The following is a 21,421-nucleotide window of genomic DNA, read 5'->3' as shown; positions in this document are numbered from 1 at the left end:
TTTACCGTGTTCTGCTAATCCTCCTAATTAGGGATCGGGAGGATCCCACAGGTTGAGGATATGTTTTCTGATCAGTGCTATAAATGGAAAACAAACATGGAATATTGTATTTACATCCCATTTATTTTTTTTTATGTTAAATTGATTTTATTATCAAAATGTTAGGAGATAGAGGGGAAGGGGGAAAAAAAAAAAAAAAAAAAAAAAAAAAAAAAAAAAAAGGTTGCCGACCACGATCTTATTTCTCGATTGTCTCAAATTTGTGACCCCTGCACACTTGTTGGCTGTGTGTTGCTGGTCAGTAGGTGTGCTGTAGGAGCTAAACAGCAGGAGGTGAGACTAAAGCTGCAGGCAGACGATGCTTAACACGGCTGCTGTAGTCTCAGAGGCAGAAATAATCCCTCTGGGCTTGCGTTCAATCTGAGAAGCGCACCAAATCTTAATTTGAGGCTGAAAACAGACCAATAACTTACATCACTTACTCCACAAATGTACTTATTTATGCATCCAAGAAGTGCTGAGTTGCATTTTAATGTTAGCATCTGTTCAAGTAAGTGTTTTCTTATAAGCTACAGCGTGATGTTGGACTATAGCAGACCTACTCTAAATTCTTATCTACATGCTTTAAAAACCTGCTGTTTTATAACTAATGTATAACCCTTTTGGTTTCACCCTAACATTCACTAAGTGCACCTCCTGAAATTTAATAAACACCAAATGTGAGTGGTGTATTTGCAGAGTGATGCCTAGAGCTATAAGGAAATTGGCCACAGTCTCGTGCATGAGTCCAAATGTGATCTGTGGTGTGGTTCTTGCATGTTCACAGCAGAGGTTGTTAAAAGTCACGTGGCTTTCTTTGACATTTTATTTTCAGTCATACACCTGCACTGCAGCAGATCTGCTTGCTGTGGGGCCTTTATTGGAACTAAAAACAGGATATGATCACTAATATTAAAAAGCTGTGGTACACCAGACTCATCCTTGCCCCCTTCCTCCTCCATGCCTGCTTTTTAAGCCTTTCCTGACTACACCAACGTCTCCAAGTCTGTTGAGGCCAAAGCAGGAACTGGATCCCAGCCATGGCAACAGACCGAAGCAACACTGCTGTTGTGCAAGGTGATGCAGGTATGCATCAGCACAAACAAGGGATATATGTATATACGCGCGCATGTGTGTGTGTCTGTGGGCAACAATGTAGAGCAGTTTGTGTTTTCACCAGTGCAGCGTGTGCACCTTTGTAATGTCCAGAAAGTGTAAAATTGTCCCCACAAGCACATTTTTGACCTACTTCAGTTACACAGTCCAAACCAAGAAGTGGCTATGCTAACACACAAACACACACCCTCCTGAATGACTGAGAGCAACAAATTAGTGGACTTTGAGTTGAGCTCGTGAAGATTTAATTACTTGAGTACGCTTGAAGTCATCTTTAAATAAGGCTGATATGGGTGATTTAACACACTTTTGCTCTGTGTGGTCCAGCAGCTGCTGGCAGGTTTTCTTCACAACCAAGGTGATTTTTTTTGTCATGAGAAAACCTCGTACCAAACTATGAAATACTGTCAGGACTTCAGCAGAGTCGATGGTCAAAGACTGGGCAACAATTGCATAAATCACCGGGATAGCTGCTTCATTGGGAAATAAAATGATGCAAATCCTGTGCAGCACAGATGGGACAGCTCCTCCCAGGTTAACCAAGACGAGGCCAATTCTCTCCTGTCATATTAAGAATCAGCACCTTGGTTCAGCCAGATCTAATATGGCTCTTTGGTCATGATTTACTAAGCTGCACTACTGCCCTTGGCAATATAACATCTGCACAGACACAACACATGAGCATGTCTGTAAATTAAGGTGATTTCACTTTTTTCTTTTTTTAAGATGGTATTGCTCCATTGCGTTAACAGTGATATTAGACATTTTTGGATGTTTGCTAAAACTAACCAGCATTTTGTCAATGAAGTGGCAACAATGCTACGTATTGCGATGACTGTCCACGGACAAAAACACACAAATGCCATGTACAGAACATGACAAGCATAGGAAAAATAAATTCTCGTGATTTCTACATCCGGGACCCGTGGATTTGAAAAAGCTGCAAAATGAAAGACAAAACGACAAAACAAAAACAGACATTAGAGATTGGAAAAGTGCAGACATAAAATCTACAGTCACTGCAAACAATCTAAGCTATGGTTTTGGCTGCAATGATGGCAATGATGATGAATATGTTGAGCAACTGAGAATAAGTGACTTAACTATCACGCATAATGACTGGAAACAACAAAACAAACACAGCCATCTTCGCTACTTACTACATACGAGTGTGTGTTTTCTGCTTTGATATTTACTGAATTTTAAATTGTGCATTGTGCAAATGTTAATTACACATGTGTGTGACTTTACACTGACACTGTATATGTATGTGAACAGACTGGGAAGGACATCTGAAGACTATTGCTGCACTGAAAGGTCAGAGATATTCCATGTCACAGCATTGACAATGAGAGCCCATAGAGACGCAGCTCTCAATCGATACATGTGAGGCTGTGTGGGGAAAGTGACATTTCCAACCAAGCGCCAATTAGCAAAATTCATCACATTCTCTCACACACATGCATTTTATCGAAATCTGTTTTCCATTTAATCAGTGACAAATAACTACATATAAAAGATGGTCTTGGTATCTTGATCACAGCTGTTTTTTTTCTCTGAACAAGAACTGGTCATATTTGTGTCAAATTACCAGCTAACCACTGTGATTGGTGATCGAGTGCTAACACAAACTAATAAATAACAATAACAATAACTATTATTATTATTATAATAATACTGGTTACTTTAAATGTTATACACAAAACATCAGTGCATGAATTAAAAAAATACTGACACAGTGCTACACCAAATCCCAGGGGACTACCTTCGCGAGTTATCGTGTTCACAAGATTTTCAAAAAACTTGACCTCTGACCCTGACCTCACTGAGATTTGAACTCCTCTGACATATTTACTAGTATTCATTCGAAAAGTCTAAGTTATCGTGTTCACCCCATCAGCCTTTTTACAGTTAAGGGGTAAACTTGCAGATAAAGAGGAAATCGCTTCGTTCTTGTCGTTAGCTGCAGGGACACTACTGGCATGTTACTTTAAGAGCACATTTTGCATGCTGGTATAACAAGCATATCTGTAAATATAGGACCAATAGCAATTGTGCAATGGTGTAAATAACTTATAATTATCCTAAAAATATAATACAAGTTAACTGGTCCTGTGCTCATGTTGGTTATGAGCACAAGGCCTCCATCCTAGTCAAAGTAAGAGTTTATTTTTGTTGTTTATGGTCCAAATCATGATTAGCGATTATGCATGTGTTATATTTTGCCCATGTTTTTTAATGTGTTACAATCATTGCAACCTTACAGTTTTCAACCAGTAATCTAAATGCAACATTCACTTTGACCTAGAGCTGGGCGATATAAGATTTTTTCATATCACGATATGTTTTTTTCATTTCAGGCGATAACGATATCTATCACGATATAAGCCAAATAACTATATTTGTAAGATTTAAATGTGCCGTTGCTCACAAGTAAAATGTGAAATAATCAGCAGCTTGTTTTTATTTAAATATTTATTTCCCATAATAAGTTCAACAGGGTAGATGTACTTAAGGAACATGAGACTTTTTCAGATAAATAAAGGCAAATATTGCAAACTACACAAAAGGCAGCCACTAAAGCGTTTAAGTTTCAAAATAGAACAAACAAAACAGACTAAGTTGTCAATTCCACTTAGAAACAAAATATTAATTCTAAAAATAAATCTTAGTTTGTTTTACAGAAGAACAGACAAAACTGACTAACTTTTGTCAGTATCAAATAAACTGAGAACTAAAAGGAAATTCTCAATCTCTCCTTGTTGTATAGCTTAGCTTTTCAAACAGTTACTTTAGTCTGACAAAAGCCGAATGACGAATTAGCGCTTCCAGTCAGAGACTGAGGCTACGTCCACACGTACATGGGTGTTTTTGAAAACGGAGATTTTCCGTTTTCGTTTTAAAAAATAATCCCGTCCACACATAAAGGCAGAAATGAAGGAAAACGCTGCTATGAACATGCCAAAGCAGCAGGTGGCGCTACATTCCTAACCGTGCAGAAATGTTGGCCAATCAGAAGTCTAGAAGCCTCGGTGGGAAAAAGTAAACAAAGCTGGGGCATAGAAGCAGAACCGAGTCGTATGTGTGGAGGGACAGTAACTGTGTGTATATGTAAGCATTTAAACACTGCAGAGAGTAGAATTAACAGTAACAGTATTGTAGAAATTCATTTCACCGAAACAATAACGTGGCGCACAGTGTGACGTCAAAAAATGCGCACACCTTTGACGCTGCGTTTTCTCCGTTTTTCTAGTCCACACGTAAATGCAAAAACGGAGTTTTCAAAAATCTTCGTTTTCAGTGACCAAAAACGCCGTTTACGTATGGACGAAAGGTGCAAACGCATAGAAAAATCTGCGTTTTCAAAAATACCCGGGTACGTGTGGACGTAGCGCATGCACCAGTTTATTGTATTTCCAGACTTGCTTTCGGCACAATTTACAGTGCACGCTACTCTGTTTTTTGTCAGACTTGAAATAGCCGAAATACCTTCACACTACGGAACTTCTGTGGCTCTTCCGTTCGACAATCTCTCCGGCATTGGAACCATCATCTGTTTTCTCTTCGGTCACGCTCGGTTGATTTTTCTAGTCGGCACACTCATTTCCTCCATTACCCGGGCGGTACGGTGGCTGGCTGCTTCCCAAACAAATACACATGTGCGGCTTGGCACTTGTGCTGTACGTAACAAGTCACGTGACGTGACGCTGCGGCTGTGATTGGTTCGGCTCTGCGCTACGTAATTTGGATTGGCTGGGTTTTTTTTGTTTTGTTTTTTTAAGAGGACAAGAGCGGCGAGGTCTATCGCGATAGTTTAATTTTTCTATCGAGAAAAGGTTATATCGCGATACATATCGTTATCGTTCTATCGCCCAGCTCTACCAAATGCACAACTACATTTGGTCATTTTAACATGGGACTGACTCAATGAAGAAAGAGCTTCAGACTGAAACAGAAAGGCAACTGTAAGGCCATACTCAATGCTGTGCCATGAAACCTCTTCTATATTTCTCACAGACATCACAGACATATAGACACACACACACTAAAATCCACTACATCTACCCACTAGCACATCTTTTGCACAGTTCCTCACCCAGTCAGGCATCTCTTTGGAACAAAGAAACATGACTCCCTCATTCTCTAAGCCACTCATTTGGTGTGGTATCTCTCCCCCCCTCTTCCTCCTCCTCCTCCTTCGCCGCTTCCTCCTCCTGCATCTCTGTGGGCTTCATTCAGCATGAAGGAAGGAGGAGAAAATACAAAAGGGGAAAAGAAAAAAAAAAAAAAACGCGACAGAAAAATGACAAAAATGAGCACACGGATGAGTGTCAGTGAGTGGACAGTGAGAGGCTGAGAGGTAAAAAACAGACACAGATATATATTAATATATCCACATGAAGGAGGAAGAACCAATACAGTAATGATTGAGAACTGCAGGAATGAAAGGCAGAGCTGTGTGAATGATGGAGTGAATGTGTTTGTGAATGACATTTTGAGGGGAGTGACATTTGGAGCTTTGAGTGGAGAGGCGCAGGATCAAAGCACACTCATATCACCTTTAATGAGCTGAGAGACCTCTACTCTTTCACACATCGCGCAACAAAGCAGAAATACACACATACGAACACAGCTAACACACAGCTTAGCAGCTTCTCCCCATAGTGTATTTTGAAATATACTTGTGTGTTCATGCAAAATATCGAGACTCACCTTGGTTTTGTGACTCTGCTCTGTTCCCAGCCCAGATCCGGCCGTGTGGAGCTCCTTTGATACGACGCACAGGAATTCAGCCTGATCCTCTGTTCCATAGCTGTACGACGAGCCGATGTTCACCATCTAGAAAGAAAGAGACGCAGATGCAGAGAGAAATACAGAGCAGAGAGGGACAGAGACAAAGACACACAGTGAGTATCATGGGGACTTCCAGCACAGGAGACAGAAAGTGGAGATCCCATACTACAGCTAAGGAAGGTTGCTTTTGCTCATGCATGGCTGGGGGACGGGGGAGGACGCAGCAGTAGATTCAAGCGCTGTGTACTTGTGGAAACAGCAAAACAACTGCGGGTCAGCTCTGCTGAAAAATATATGAAAATCATAGCTGTGCAGCATGCAGGGGAGCCAAGTGCTAAAGCAGAGGAGTGGGGGAGGGACACAGGGTCTGTGTGTGATTTTTAGCCTACAGTGTTGTAAAGGCTGGCCAGTTTAACGCCATGAAGTCTAGAAGTATTAAACATATTAACAGGTCGTCTTTGGAGATGTGGCCAATAACAGACTGACATTACAACAGACAAGAAGGCGTGTTTATTTGACAGAACTGGTTCTCCAAAATCAGTATCATAATTTTAAAACTATAAAAGTTTACGATTTCTTTAAGATTACAGGTTCTGGGACTAACTCACACGGACTCACTAGATTAAAGGGGCTGTTTAATGGCTCAGTCACGCTAGAGTACAAATTAAATGGCAACCTCCTTTCAAATAGGCGACAAAAAAGGTTGCCCAGTGACTGCATCAAATTCAGCGACCAAATGTAAGTAGGTGTGGGGACTAAGCGTTGTCTGGTCCCCATAGGTGTCTTTAAATAGTCGTGGTCCGACACGGACCGACTGCAATCGCGCTCAGATGTCTGCAAATAACTGCTGTGTAATTTATAAAAGGCAGACAGATTGCCAAAACATCGCAATCAGTCTGTTGGTCTGAACTGATGAGTGCAACTTAGTTCTGATGAGTCTATTTGCCAGACGGGGACTTAACTAAACTTGATGTAATTTGGTTATTCCTACATTAATGCGATGTTGCTGAGTGCCTGTCATCCTGCAGTTAAACTCTCGTCCTGGAGCAACTACGCTTCCATTTATGGAGGAACTTCTGAATTTCTTTTCTAATCTGTGTGGTTCTGGTTAGACTCTGAATGCAAGTAGTTACTATGAATTTCTATTTATTGTGGATTTCTGTATGCACAGCAATAGCTTTGCAGGAGTTGGACACAAATTTATGATTTCCACTGATTTGTCACAGTTATTTGCCATATTATCACAAACGGATGATACATAATTGCCAACTTCACCCTATTCAATCACAAATTCACAGCAGACTGATAGAAGGTTGACTTCGAAGGAAGTATTTGGAGACCTGGTCCCCAGCTTCCAAGCAACCATTTCAAACTCCACAAGATTGCCAGTTGATGGCACATGGATGTAATTATTTTGCATGTGCTGTTGTCTCCAACCACCGTTTTCTCTAGTGTCACTGTAACATTAGGCCAGCAAATCAAGAACTAGACTAAGGGCATAATCTAGGATTTAATGGAAAATTCAGATTGGGAATGCAAACAGCAAGGCTCGGGTCAGGACCGAGGGGTTAGACCAAGGGTCACGGTTAAAGGGTCAGCAGCAGCGTGAGTCCAACCCACAGTCCAGAGCAGTCCGGTGCGGGGCTTTCTGCAGGTGCGCACGCTGACCTGCTCAAACTTCCAGCCGTCCGACATCGTGGAGACCATCTGAGTCAGCTCCTCCTCCTGGCACTGCAAAACTCGGTAGACATGCTTGGGGGGCACCTGCTAGTATAAAAGGATGAGAGAGGAAAGAGTTGACGATGCAGGAAATGAATGAAAAGGAAGGTGCAACCATTTCCAGAGATACAAAAAGGGAAGTAAATACTGACACTGCTAGACTGAATTCTATGAATTTTCCAATAAGGTGCAGTCATTTCATATTGCATAACATTCAACGCTCTGGATTACCAAATCCTATTTGGGCAGTTTAAAAGCCAGCACCACTATTTTCATATTTCTGCACAATATTTAACCCTGCTAGGCAAACACGAGCAGTGAGTCCAGTAAAGAACAGTAGGATAAGGGGAGAGTGGGAGTATGTTCGAGAGGGCAGAAGGATTATATAAGAGTGAGTCCAACCATCCCGAGAAAAGCAAAGAAAGAAGAGAGAAGGCTGATGTACAGCAGCGGCCTCTTTATAGAAGCACCCGGGGGAACAAAATCATTAATAAAGGCTGAAGCACTGAAACGCTCAAACGTCTATATCCTATGACTCTAAACAATACTGCAATATTTAGCACAGGACATGTCAGAACAGCTAAATACAGTAAATATTATATGTTTCAAGAGTAATAATACAATCAACATAAATGTGATATACTGCGTTTTATAGTTGGAAGCTCAGTGATTCACTGTTGACAGGTTGTGCGTTTACCTGTGTGGCTTTGGAGTCTCTCTCTACGATCCTCTCTTTAATCAGTTTGATGAGCGGGGTGATGTTGTAAAATTCGGCCTCCTCCAGGACACCTGGTCACAGAAGAAACACTCAACTCAGCTACTGTGTGACACTGTAGTGCAACATTTCCACGCCAGATGACCTCAGCTGCACCCTAATCATGTTGCAAACCAGTCCAAGTAAACAGAATATTCTTTAAATATTATTGTTTAATATTCAGCTAAACATCATTCATATTTCAACCACTGTATACTCCTTTAAGCTAACAATTTTTAATTCTACTTTTGTCCTTTATAGAACATATATTTAACCACATCACTCTACTATTGATTATTAGTCCTGGCCATCTGTTAACCATTACTGTCAACCGTTTCTTAATTATTCATTAACTGATTTTAGCTACCTCAGTAGAAGACTTATACATTCTTCAGACATACCAAATCTTCATATAAAGTGCACAAATTCAATTAAAAACACAAAAGCAAAAGAAAGGCATCAGGGAAAGATTGCATCATACTGCAACAAACGTGCTAGTATTATTCTTATTTCTACTGGCAAGCAAATAAGACAATCATGCAGACCTTCTTCAGCGAGCTCCTTGTTGTAGACCAGTTTGCCATGCCGCAAGTAGTTGAGGATGGGGCCAAAGTAGGTAGGATCCCTATCAATTACATAAGCTCCAGTCTCATCCTGTTACAGAAAAGAGTCAGAGACAGACAGAGGACAGTCCATTATATCATTACTGCATTTTTACAGCCTTCATAACACATTTCCTCATGTTATGAAGTGTGGAGTTTTTATTTTGCATTTGTGCATGTGATTCTATCTGAAGCAATGTAGATGGTGACATGTTGCTCAAGAACTGTCTGCAGTCACTCTTGTTTGTTGCTTGTGTTTTACTACTGTTCACGCTTGTGCTACTTTCTTTATTCACCTCTTCTCTTGGTTTCACTTCGTGTGTGCGTGTCTGTTCCACTGTGCGCTCCACACTGTGTGGACTGAACTCAGATTTACTCTGGTAACAACAGCTGTTTTTACATGGGAACAAAACAAAACAAAAAAAACCTACTGGTTACTGAAAGTCAGCGTAAACTGTGTGCTCATGTGTGTCAACAGCCTACTTCACTTGCATCTCCAGGCTACATGTGACAAGCTTGCCTGGTTGTTATGTCATGACTCCTATCCCTACACATATACACTCATCCTGCCTGTGCTCTTCTCCATAATGAATGCTTGAAGCACATCGCCCTTTAGAGTCGAGTTCATAAAAGAGCCACTGCTGGAGGAGTTCAAAAACATGCCAATAGGAGATACAGGCAAAGGCATATAAATTAAGGGGAAAAGGGGCGGGACTTGTTGGAAATTATATGATTTTCAAATGCCGAATTCCTCAGCCCAAAAAACAAACCATTATCTCTTGATAAGAGAGAGTACATCAGAGTTAGCTTTTCTACAGATTTAACCATATACCAGCATTTGGCTGGTGCTATATACAGAGCTATTCTGCGTCTCCATATATAGACTGAAAGGACAGTTAATGCAGTAAGTCAATGAGCAGGAAGATATCCAGCTAGATAATGAGAACATGCTCCAGTCACATGACTGATTCTTTTTCTGACTGCCTGCTCAAGCAGTAACAATCTTGGCCTGTAGCAGCATCTTGTGCAGATGGATGTTAGCACTTTTATTTGCGTGTTCTGCATGCACATGCACAACACAGCCCACTATAAGAGTAAGTTATATGGTCAGCAATATTGTTGCTTCTGCTACTACTACAAACAAAAAACCCTCAGAAACAGCAGCACTGCTGGTTAAGCTCTAGCTCTGTTATAGTAGCATTTGCTGAAAACGGAGAGTGAGGAGTGTAAACACCAGTGTACTCCTCAGAGCACTCTGTAGGATGGAAGGAGGTGGGGATGGATTAGATGAAAAACAGGGGGGGGGGGTAGGAGGACAACAAAAGATCAGTAGAGGACAAAAGATTAAAAAAAAAAAAAATGCTATGAGAAAAACAAACAAACAAGAAAAATACCCTGGTTTGGAAATAGGAGGTAAAGGAAATTTCTTTGTATTAAAGAAGGTTCAAAGAAACAGGTGGACACTGTCACAGACATGGATGAATAAGACATATGGGTTTTACACATTTGTGTATGTGAGCAAGAAAGCAGAGATCAGAGTTGAAGACCAAGAGGCACCGTGTATAAACTGAGTGCATGTTAGGAGAGTATGCGTTTGTACTGAAAAACAGTGATTAGAGCGTGAAAAAGCTGAGACTGCAGCTCCGGGCATAAACATAGGTACATACAGACACACTCGACATCCTAAATGAGCAGAGCTGCAGTGGAGGACAAACTGACGCCTCATCGACGTGACTTGACTTGACAGTGTGGCCATAACAACACGAGGGGAAAGCTTTCTGAATTGTGTCACAGCCATCACTTGAGTCTTGCTGTCTTTCTCCATCTGCTATTGGTTGATTTTTAGTATTATTACTCTTACTATACAGGTGATCTCTCTCTATCTACTGACTGGATGCCAAACTAAAGCACCAGCACCTCAGAGAAAACCAAATTAGCACATTTCCCTTTGCACTTCATTTACAACCAAAAACGTTGTGTACATAAGAACCAAACAAGCAAAATAAATCCAGTCATGACTATCAGTCCATGCTAATGTAAATTACACTGAATTGCCTGGGTGCGCTATTTTTCATTGGCGGAGCAAAACAGGCATTTTAGTTTAGCTTTCAGACATTTGATCCTTATGTCTTAAGCGTTTATAGCAATTGTTTATTACAGTTGCATAACGCATTATGAAAACTAGAATGAGTTTCTCTTTACTTCACCTCATGTTCTGCTCCACTCTGTGTGTATTAGTTTCACCATGTTACACACAATGAAACAGTAAGCAGAGGATCACAGCAGAAACAATAGCAGGGACTCTCACACTGAGCTAAAATGAGTATGAATAAAGTACAGAAATAACAAAATTTTAAAAATGGCCTTTTTTATGAGAGGTCACTTTCTCAGTTTCATTATTGTGGGAAGTCCAACAGACTCAAAGGGAGGGAATCAACAGTTATGACATTTAGGTACTCATTAGTTGATGAGTTAATGGTTTACACAACATTTGTTCAGGGAAATAGGATGCGACTCTATAACACTTCCCTGTAGCGGTAAGGACGTCCAGTAGCCCATCGCCTATAATCTAACAAAACCCCATTCACCTTTTAAAACATGCGCACAACAATTACCTCCTAACTAGGGATGGGTACCGGTATTGGTTCTGACATAAACGGTAGGTACGTACATTCTTTTAGAGTTACAGATTAAAAATGCCCAAATGCGAAGCGGTCAAAAGTCTGGCTGTACTTCACATCAAAAGATGCAAACTCAGCAGCCTGCAACAAGTGCTTTAAGGTGATACTGTGCAAAGGAGGTAACACCTCGAATCTGATGAAACACCTGGCGACGCATAGTGTTTTTTTAAAGCCAAGAAATACACCGTATTTGACAGCTTGCTGCAAGACCAAGCACATACTGCGGGTGTGGTGCCTGTTATCGGACCCGGAGTTAGCAACATCCCCCAAGAGCCCGAAGAGGAGAGTCCTGGCCCCTAGCCCTGCCAGTGTAGCAGAAATGATGACGGATGATGATGGCAGCAGCCGTTCTTCTCTGCGTGAGTAGCTTAATGTTGTTCGTGTGTAATTTACGTTGAGTAAATGGTAAATGGCCTGTATTTGTATAGCGCTTTTCTAGTCCCTAAGGACCCCAAAGCGCTTTACATATCCAGTCATCCACCCATTCACACACTGGTGACGGCAAGCTACATTGTAGCCACAGCCACCCTGGGGCGCACTGACAGAGGCGAGGCTGCTGGACACTGGCGCCACCGGGCCCTCTGACCACCACCAGTAGGCAACGGGTGAAGTGTCTTGCCCAAGGACACAACGACCGAGACTGTCCAAGCCGGGGCTTGAACCGGCAACCTTCCGATTGCAAGGCGAACTCCCAACTCTTGAGCCACGATCGCCACAGGCTAAACACGTTATTAAAATAATGCACGTAAGGTGAACTAGCAAACACGGTCGTAGTTACATGCGGCTGTCTTCTTGTTTGATAGAGTGATACCATATAAGCTCTATAGCTGCAGAAAAGGCTAGCATTGTTATCTTTTTACAAAAAACCCCAGCTAAACATGAGAGGTTTTTGGACAAAGTTTGTGTTCTCCATTCTTTAAGCATTGGTTCAGCACCATTTAAGCACCGGCACCATTTCAAAAGTACCGGGTTGGCACCGGTATCGGATAAAATCTAAACGATACCCATCCCTACTCCTACCTGTATCTCAGTGTTAAAAATACTGAAAGGTTTATTTTTCCAAAAAGTTGTGACCTAATGCATTTTTCAGGTATGCCAGGCTATCAGTGCATCTCAGTATATGCTAGCATACAGAGTCTCACAGCAAGTCCAGTTTCTTTTTCTACACTGTACTCCTTGTATTGCTGCTATAATATCTGTGCAGTTGAAACTATTAAGTATTACTAAGTATTATTAATACTATTAGTAATCCTCAGTCTTGGTGAAAATAAGAGATAACACATTCATTTTTAGCCTGTCTATGAAATTCTGATATGAATGGGGGCAGGAGTTGTGATAAAACTCTAGAAATAAGGGTGATTTCTAATTACGGATCAGCCTAATTTATGGTCTGTGGGATCAAAGATGGCCTAGCTAAACTACTGACTTCTCAAGTGCCAGTGACACTTTTCGTGTGGGAGGCATAAAATAAGCTTGGTCGCATGTGCCTTTTTTTTTGCAAACTTTCCCAAACACCAACTACACATTTGTAAGCATGTAAAACACTGCCCCATCCTATAGCTCTGACTTATTTTACCTGTATATGTATCAATCTAATTATACAAATAAGTTTAAGGAAACAGGAATAGCAAAGAAAGTTGTGAAATCCTGCCATGGGATATGGTTAAAACACCCACCAACCTCTTACTGTGTTCTCAGCCTTCAATTTGTGCATTTTCAAATTTACAAGTTTAAACAACTCTGAAGCAAAAACCTTGCCTCTAGCATTTTTGGAGGCTGTGTTGACACTGTGGGATGAGATGAGTTTTGTGGACAATTAAAGTTAAAAACTTAATTAACAAAAAATTTCATGCGTACGTGCAAATAATCCCTAAACCACAGAACCTGGCTGTGTTGTTATGGCCCACAACCAGTCATCCATGGTGTAATTGGCTTGGGATGGTGCGAGATCATCCACACGGATAAAGGAGGGGAGCCCTGGGTTTGGTTGGGTGAGGAGGTAGAGCATTTTAAGTGCCAGTAATCTCATTAAAACAGTCGCACGGAGACAGATTGTAAGCGTCTATGTGGAGGTTTAAAAAAAAAAAAAAGACAGACAGGAGCTCCTAAGTGCAGACATGCAAACGTCTGAGAGGGAGGGGTGGGAGGATTGTCCAGCACCTAAAAATCAGCTCCTCTCTTGAGCAAAAGAAACACAGGCTGAAGTGCTTTTAACTGATTTGGATTTACAATGTTCTGTGTGGTAACTAACTCGAGGGGTGGCTCGTTTCAGCTTGATGTTGGCCAGTTATTAACAAAGTATGCTGACACACACACAAAAAATGGTGAGGCAGCGCTCGAAGGATAGCCTGTGTTGCTCCAAACTGTAGAAGTGTGATATTTGCAGTCAGCTGATGAGATGATGTGACCTAGTTTTAGCAGGCAGTGTCTGTTTGTTTGGTCTGCAATATCAACTTTCACGTCTTAAGAAGTTTGACAAGCTGAGAGGAACAAAGCGCACTCACTGTTAAACACTTCCTTTAAAAAGAAAGACGCAGATTTTGTTTTAGAGGAGGCTAAATTGAGCCAGATATTTTCAGACCAACTGTGCATCAAATCTGCTCCCTCTTTCATGTAGTTAGCTGTTAAGATCAGTGCATTACTGATTCACAAGGTCCGTCAATTTGTCCCGCATTTATTTCTGGGAATAATAGCACAAATAATTACTGGTTACTCAAACTCTTTTTTTATTTTTAGGCTACTAGAGTTGAGCCCTTAATCTTCCAGGAATTACAGTTTCTTTCCGGACTTTGAAAATGAAGAGTTCCTGGGTATAAAACAAAAACATTTCTTGTTATCACTGCAGTATTAACTTACATAATGGATTAAGTAAACAAGGACTCAGGACAGACAACAGATGATACGTTTCTCGGATCTGGCAAAGCCTTTATAATACCCCGAAACACATCTCTCTGTGAAGTCCATCTATAGAGCAGTATGTTTTGCTGTATAAACATTAAACAATGACTCAGATCGTTACGCCACCGCGCTCCTCTTGCTCCCAACTCCCAGTTGAGGATTCAGAGTCTCACTGACAGCTCAGTTCCTGTTTTTGAGCTGCTAGCAAATGGGTAGTAATCAGAAGAAAAAGAAGTTTACTTAAGTATTCTTCTCCGTGGTTTGAGATTCAAGAGTTTGTGATACAATGCATAAATTAAAGGGCACGAGCAAAAAAAAAAAAAAAAAAAAAAAAAAAAAGCATGAATGTAAAACAAAGTGAGTCAACTACCAAGAGCGAGAATGCAGAGAGGACAAGAAAATAATACAGGGAGGTAGAAAATAATGAGGAGGAAGGAGAGTGTTGGTGTGCGTCTGAATATTTGTGAGACACAGAAAGAGAGATTACATGTGTGTCATCAGGCAGCGCAGAGAAACCTCCTGTCAGGTCACAGCTGAAGGTCACACAGGAATATTCTTTCCATAGCACCCAGAGGTGCAGCAGGGGAACAGTCATCACTGCTGCGCACCACAATCCCACTCAATCCTCTGCGATTGTTATTTCTGGATCTGTCGCATATTCAGTTTGTAACCTGCTTCAGTGACTGCACATGTAATAATAATAACAGCATAAGCGATGTGGCAAATCATCAAGCCACATCTTGATCTTAAAGGGAGGCTCGATTCTAATCCTAAGCATGACTTGATGCAGTTTTCCCCGCTGGTTTAGTATTTGTGTCACAGTTTGGGACTGGGGTGAATACCACATGTAGTCGTACACTATGAGCAGCCACTAAAGATTCAAACACCAGCCTAAAATTCCCCTGCTCTCCCGCATTTCCTGTTTTTCCTGTAACAGTCACAAAAAAAGAAAAGAGGAAAAAAAAATCTTAAAATAAACCTTTCTAAAGGTCAGGAATTGACTGGCAGGTGCACAATGTTCTCAACTGAAACATGACATGTACTTTTAGAAGGGTGAATTTCTTTCTATTTTGGTCCACTGCTGTTCCTGACTAAAAAGTCAATTCAGTCGGGACCACTATAATCAAAAGGAGATCGCCACTTCCAGCTGCAGTAATTTGTATTTGATAGCATGGCTCTGCCCTTCCGCCATGTGCATACATGGAAAGCTGGAGGCAAGAAGAGCAGCAAGACCTCAGCACAGAGCTGGCAAAACCCCGCTAAATACACATTTAGTCTGATAGGGCATGAAAGGAGAAGCTGGGCAGAAGGCAGATTGCATAATGGCTTGCAGGTGCCCCACAGCTGCAAGGGGGGTTAAAACCAGTTAGGCCCCATTCACATAGGCTTAGATACCAGTTGGCGATCCCCGGTTACGGTCTGGTATACTAGGTTACTGAGCGAAAATTCCCCAGCTGGTTGATGAATGGTTGCTCACAGCAGCTACTCAGTGGTTAATTAGCGAGGGTCTGCAGACAAATCAGCAACTTCCATAAAAACTATCAGCAATTGTAGCAACCTGCTATCACCCAAAAGAGCCGCAAGGAGGGTTTTTTTGATGAATCAAAACTAAACACAAAGTCAGCAATGACCCTTAATGACTAATCTAAGAATATATTAAAATATATATTTTTAGCCCCAGGATTGTTGTAATTTGTCTGAAATTGTATGTATTGGTTCACAAAATAAATAAAATTTCAAGGAGTGCTACAACAAATTATTGATTTACAGATTGACCTACACAATTAAACATCAAATCATTTAAAACGTGAGAAAGAACCTATGCAGTTTCCTATAGTCTATGGCGATGTGGTGACAAGAAAAACCAAACAAACGCTTATCCATCTGTCAGCCGATTAACTGAATATTTGCAACTAGAGCTGGGCGATATGAGATTTTTTCATATCACGATATGTTTTTTTCATTTCAGGCGATAACGATATCTATCACGATATAAGCCAAATAACTATATTTGTAAGATTTAAATGTGCCGTTGCTCACAAGTAAAATGTGAAATAATCAGCAGCTTGTTTTTATTTAAATATTTATTTCCCATAATAAGTTCAACAGGGTAGATGTACTTAAGGAACATGAGACTTTTTCAGATAAATAAAGGCAAATATTGCAAACTACACAAAAGGCAGCCGCTAAAGCGTTTAAGTTTCAAAATAGAACAAACAAAACAGACTAAATTGTCAATTCCACTTAGAAACAAAATATTAATTCTAAAAATAAATCTTAGTTTGTTTTACAGAAGAACAGACAAAACTGACTAACTTTTGTCAATATCAAATAAACTGAGAACTAAAAGGAAATTCTCAATCTCTCCTTGTTGTATAGCTTAGCTTTTCAAACAGTTGTAACAGTTACTTTAGTCTGACAAAAGCCGAATGACGAATTAGCGCTTCCAGTCAGAGACTGAGGCTACGTCCACACGTACACGGGTATCTTTGAAAACGGAGATTTTCCGTTTTCGTTTTAAAAAATAATCCCGTCCACACATAAAGGCAGAAATGAAGGAAAACGCTGCTATGAACATGCCAAAGCAGCAGGTGGCGCTAGATTCCTAACCGTGCCGAAATGTTGGCCAATCAGAAGTCTAGAAGCCTCGGTGGGAAAAAGTAAACAAAGCTGGGGCATAGAAGCAGAACCGAGTCGTATGTGTGGAGGGACAGTAACTTTGTGTATATGTAAGCATTTAAACACTGCAGAGAGTAGAATTAACAGTAACAGTATTGTAGAAATTCATTTCACCGAAACAATAACGTGGCGCACAGTGTGACGCATGCACCAGTTTATTGTATTTCCAGACTTGCTTTCGGCACAATTTACAGTTCACGCTACTCTGTTTTTTGTCAGACTTGAAATAGCCGAAATACCTTCACACTACGGAACTTCTATGGCTCTTCCGTTCGACAATCTCTCCGGCATTGGAACCATCATCTGTTTTCTCTTCGGTCACGCTCGGTTGATTTTTCTAGTCGGCACACTCATTTCCTCCATTACGCGCTGGCTCCATTACCCGCTGGCTGCTTCCCAAACAAACACACGTGCGGCTTGGCACTTGTGCTGTACGTAACAAGTCACGCGACGTGATGCTGCGGCTGTGATTGGTTCGGCTCTGCGCTACTTAATTTGGATTGGCTGACCTTCTTCTTTTTTTTCTTTTTTCTTGAGGACAAGAGCGGCGAGGTCTATCGCGATAGCTTAATTTCTCTATCAGTCAAAGTTATATCGCGATACATATCGTTATCGTTCTATCGCCCAGCTCTATTTGCAACCCTACTTTTAAATTGCTAATTTGAATAACTAATTAATATCTCTGGAGTGCTCTGCTGGCCCATGAGTTTAACACATTCACCATGTAATTGTATCATCACAGGTTTGTGTTCAGTCAAGGTCTTTTATTAATCGTTACCACCTGCTTCATTTCCTGCCAGCTCTCTGCTGTGCTACCTAATGTACTGTAGTATAAAATTACACACCACTGATCAGACAACTCCTCACCCCCTCCTATTTTCTCCAGAAAAGCTGAAATTTTGGCAACATGGAGGTATTCACCTGCCTGCAGCATTGTATCAGTTTACAGTGGGCTGTGGTTCACGAGGAGGACCTCCCCCCCACCCTTTGTCATACTCATGCATATCAAAGTCCATGCAGCATAATAGAAATCTGCATCATTCATGAGTCTTTCAAGTCCTTTCAGTCTACATGTGACAGCCAGACTCTCCCTCTCTCTTACCCTCCCCATAAGATGCCAGCTGTACAGCTACCAACTGTGTGGCTCCCTGCAGAAGAGGAGGCACGTGTTCATCCATCTGACCCAAGCAACATTCACATGAAGAAAAGCAGGAGAGTGGAAGTGCTTCAGACTGCACGTATATCTCCTGGTTAGTGGGCTGCTCCATGCCTATTTGGAGCTGCAGGAGTGGATTTCCGGGAGAGGACAGATGCAAGTTTTAGGGAAATCAGTACTCATGTTGGAGTGATATCATGGGATACAATTCCGTACTTTATGGAAACAGATGCACACGCATTTTATAGAAAATAATCGCCATTTTAGACCAAAGCAGTAAGCCTGTTAAGATAAATCGAACCAATCGTGTGTTAACAGATGCCTCAACGATCTAAGCTGTTGTTAACTTCAAGCCGCTGCAGATAGCAGGAGTGTTATCAAGAGATCAAAAACCGCACCAGTGTCTCTGTTCTTAACAAATACAATTGCGTGCCACAACACGAATGGTGTGCAACGTCTATTGTAATGTACTGTCACCACATTCGTTTTCATAGAAATCTGATATATGGCACAATGTCACTTGCCAGTACCCAGAATAATAGCGTCTGAGACAAAGTAACTATCAAACTTAAATGCTCACAGGACGTTGAAACCATCACAAAGAAAATAAGTGGAGGAGGTGCAGTCCCAGCTCACCCGCTGCTGTGACAAAATAATAGTTATGTTTCGCCCGGAGCGAAGCACCGTTCAGCGGGGGTTAAAGCGTCCTGGCGGGGCTTACCGTGTCCGAATGCAGGTCCTGCTGCTGGCACAGCCGGTACAGGAACGAAGTTTGCTCCTTGAGGAGCGTCTGCCGCGTCGTGAGGAACACCGTGCCGCCAACGTTGAGGCGAACCCACTTCCCGTTGTTCCCCCCGTTAGGGTTGATAACCGAGCCGTTACTGATGCTCTGCGACGCCGTCCCGCCGGATTCTGTCGAGCTGGCGGTGGCAGAGGTCGCGCTCTCTCCCGCCTCGCTATCTTTGTTGTTATTGTTGTTGTTGTTATTGTTGTTGCTGTTGTGGTGGTGGCAGCCGTGGTGTGTCGACAGTGCAGCGGCGTCCGCCGGTTCCCGCTGGTCCTCTGCCGTCGTTGCCATTTAGGAAAAAAAGCAGTTGGACACAGACCAGATACGAGCGCGGTGGACCCCGGACTGTTGCCTCGGCTTTTTCTCTCAGCTATCCAACCGAGCATGCTCCGCCCCCAGAGTGCCCACTCAAAGCAAGCTGGTTAAGTTACAGGAAGTTAACCACACTATGTCCCAGAGACACTTTCAAAGTAAAAGCTGTAATGGCCGCTACAGAAGAAAATAATATTTTCTAATCAAGTTTTAAAAATGTTAAATTTTATCGAGGCAAAAAACAAAACAAAAAAAAACTGTCTACGCTGTCTAGGTTTATACTTCGCTTTTGTCATCTTACACTAATGAGTGATGAATTTAACCTTCCCTTAGTCTGGTGGTAAAAACACATTAGGAACTGACAAGTAGGTAAGAGTAGTTGAGAAATCCTATTTGTTATGCAGTCAAATGTTACTTAAAATTGTTACTTGAGTTTATTCATTTTCCCATAGGTACTATACATGGCAGTCAAATGCAATTATCATAACTTCTCTTTTTTGTCAACCAGATCAGAAACGTGAACCTTTTGTGAATATTTTATTTTGAAAATAACATCTTTTCCTTTCATATTTTGCACAAAAACAGTTGTTGTAGTTTTTGCGAATTTTATTTCTGTTTATATAGACAAAATGCACCACAGGTTATAATTTAATTTAGTATAGTTAATATTAATGCAAACTTAGATAATTTTCTTCCACAATGTGCAAACCTGAGTAGATACTGCATAGAATTGAACTCAAAAACAAAAATACTGTAATTATAATAAATATAAAACGAACAGGATTTTCCTGATGGTTTAAATCCAAACGTTTGTGGAAACTTTACACAGAGTGTTAAAATAGCGCAAACAAGCCGACAATCCTTATGCCAGTTCAGAGTACTCTGTCACCAGAGGTGTGGACTCGAGTCACATGACTTGGACTCGAGTCAGACTCGAGTCATTAATTTTATGACTTTAGACTTGACTTGAAAAAATGTTCTAAGACTTGTGACTTGACTTGGACTTTTACACCAATGACTTGGGACTTGAATTGGACTTGAACCGGTTTACTTGAAAAGACTTGATATTTTACCCCAAATATAAAATTTAACATGCATATTATATAGAGATTGAAAATGTGACGTCATTCACGGGTAGAACCGCAAAGGATTCTGGGAACTCGTGGCAAGCGGTACTAGCGCACGCAGGCTTTCAATTGAAATCAGTCACACAGCGATAAAAAGAAACACAAAAATGTCAAGAAGCTGTTGTATTATTAACTACAATAGCCGGTCGCATGACAGCCACGGGAAGCCGACGGGTAAAGAGATCGGTTGTTATCGGATTACGTTGTTGAAGAGAAATTGTTCGAGCCATGTTTCCGAAGTAACAAAGACGTGACTGGATTGCAGCCATTCAAAGATCAAATATAACGTCCTAGAACACTCCAGCTCACAGGTTAGTCTGCTCCAAGCATTTACACAAAGGTCAGTCTGCTGTTGTAGTTAATGCGTCATTTTCATAACATAATTGGTGATATAGGTTACAAGCAAGTCTGGCGCTGAACAGAAATTGTCGCGCTATGCTCCTTTATTTATTGTGCATAAATAGTGAATTGTCCTGACACAATATTGCGTTTCGCTTCTGTTATTATGGTACATTGACAAAAACATATACTTTTATTCACAGAATAAAACAGTTGTTTTGTATCACTAATTGTCCAGTGCGATTACAGCATACAATATTATTGTCACTGCTACATTTCTGTAAGGCGTACCAGAAATTATTTCCACTACTAATTAATTACCGTTAAGCTCAAAGGTTATATTAATAAACGGTTAACGAATGTGTATTTATGACGACGATTTGTGAGACTGGTAAACTTATGATACGTACGATGGTCT

General features: G+C 41.1%; 1 protein-coding gene across 9 annotated transcripts; it reads right to left on the bottom strand.

The window, feature by feature from the left end:
* Positions 1 to 204: 204 nt before the first annotated feature.
* On the bottom strand, positions 205 to 19,571 carry kctd17 (potassium channel tetramerization domain containing 17). 9 transcript variants are annotated; one of them, XM_085361236.1, is made up of 7 exons: positions 19,160 to 19,571; positions 8,968 to 9,076; positions 8,366 to 8,457; positions 7,570 to 7,716; positions 5,869 to 5,994; positions 5,252 to 5,384; positions 205 to 2,095 (listed from the first exon to the last, which is right to left on the bottom strand). In XM_085361236.1, exons 1-6 carry the CDS (start codon positions 19,514 to 19,516, stop codon positions 5,292 to 5,294), a joined length of 924 nt encoding a protein of 307 aa, XP_085217362.1. In that variant the 5' UTR covers positions 19,517 to 19,571; the 3' UTR covers positions 205 to 2,095; positions 5,252 to 5,291. The 9 variants fall into 9 exon arrangements, with proteins under 9 accessions (XP_085217362.1, XP_085217358.1, XP_085217363.1 ...); XM_085361232.1 differs by having other exon boundaries at positions 5,252 to 5,377; XM_085361237.1 differs by having other exon boundaries at positions 7,618 to 7,716.
* Between the last annotated feature and the right edge of the window lie 1,850 nt (positions 19,572 to 21,421).

The sequence above is a fragment of the Diplotaxodon limnothrissa genome, linkage group LG8, assembly GCF_057381915.1.
Source record: "Diplotaxodon limnothrissa isolate DT_005_m linkage group LG8, D_limnothrissa_male_GT1.1, whole genome shotgun sequence".
In the NCBI taxonomy this organism is placed as follows: domain Eukaryota; kingdom Metazoa; phylum Chordata; class Actinopteri; order Cichliformes; family Cichlidae; genus Diplotaxodon; species Diplotaxodon limnothrissa.
Note: the sequence above shows the minus strand (reverse complement) of the source record. Positions and strands in the feature narration are given on the sequence as shown.

Bases quoted from the DNA above. Each gene is read 5' to 3' on its own strand.
- kctd17 (XM_085361229.1), bottom strand. From the start codon at position 19,516: ATGGCAACGACGGCAGAGGACCAGCGGGAACCGGCGGACGCCGCTGCA. The intron at 9,077-19,159 runs GTAAGCCCCGCC...TTTCTGTAACAG, and splicing joins AGGACCTGCATTCGGACACG to GATGAGACTGGAGCTTATGT. The intron at 5,995-7,569 runs GTGGGTTGGACT...CTTTCTTTCTAG, and splicing joins GCACCGGACTGCTCTGGACT to ATGGTGAACATCGGCTCGTC.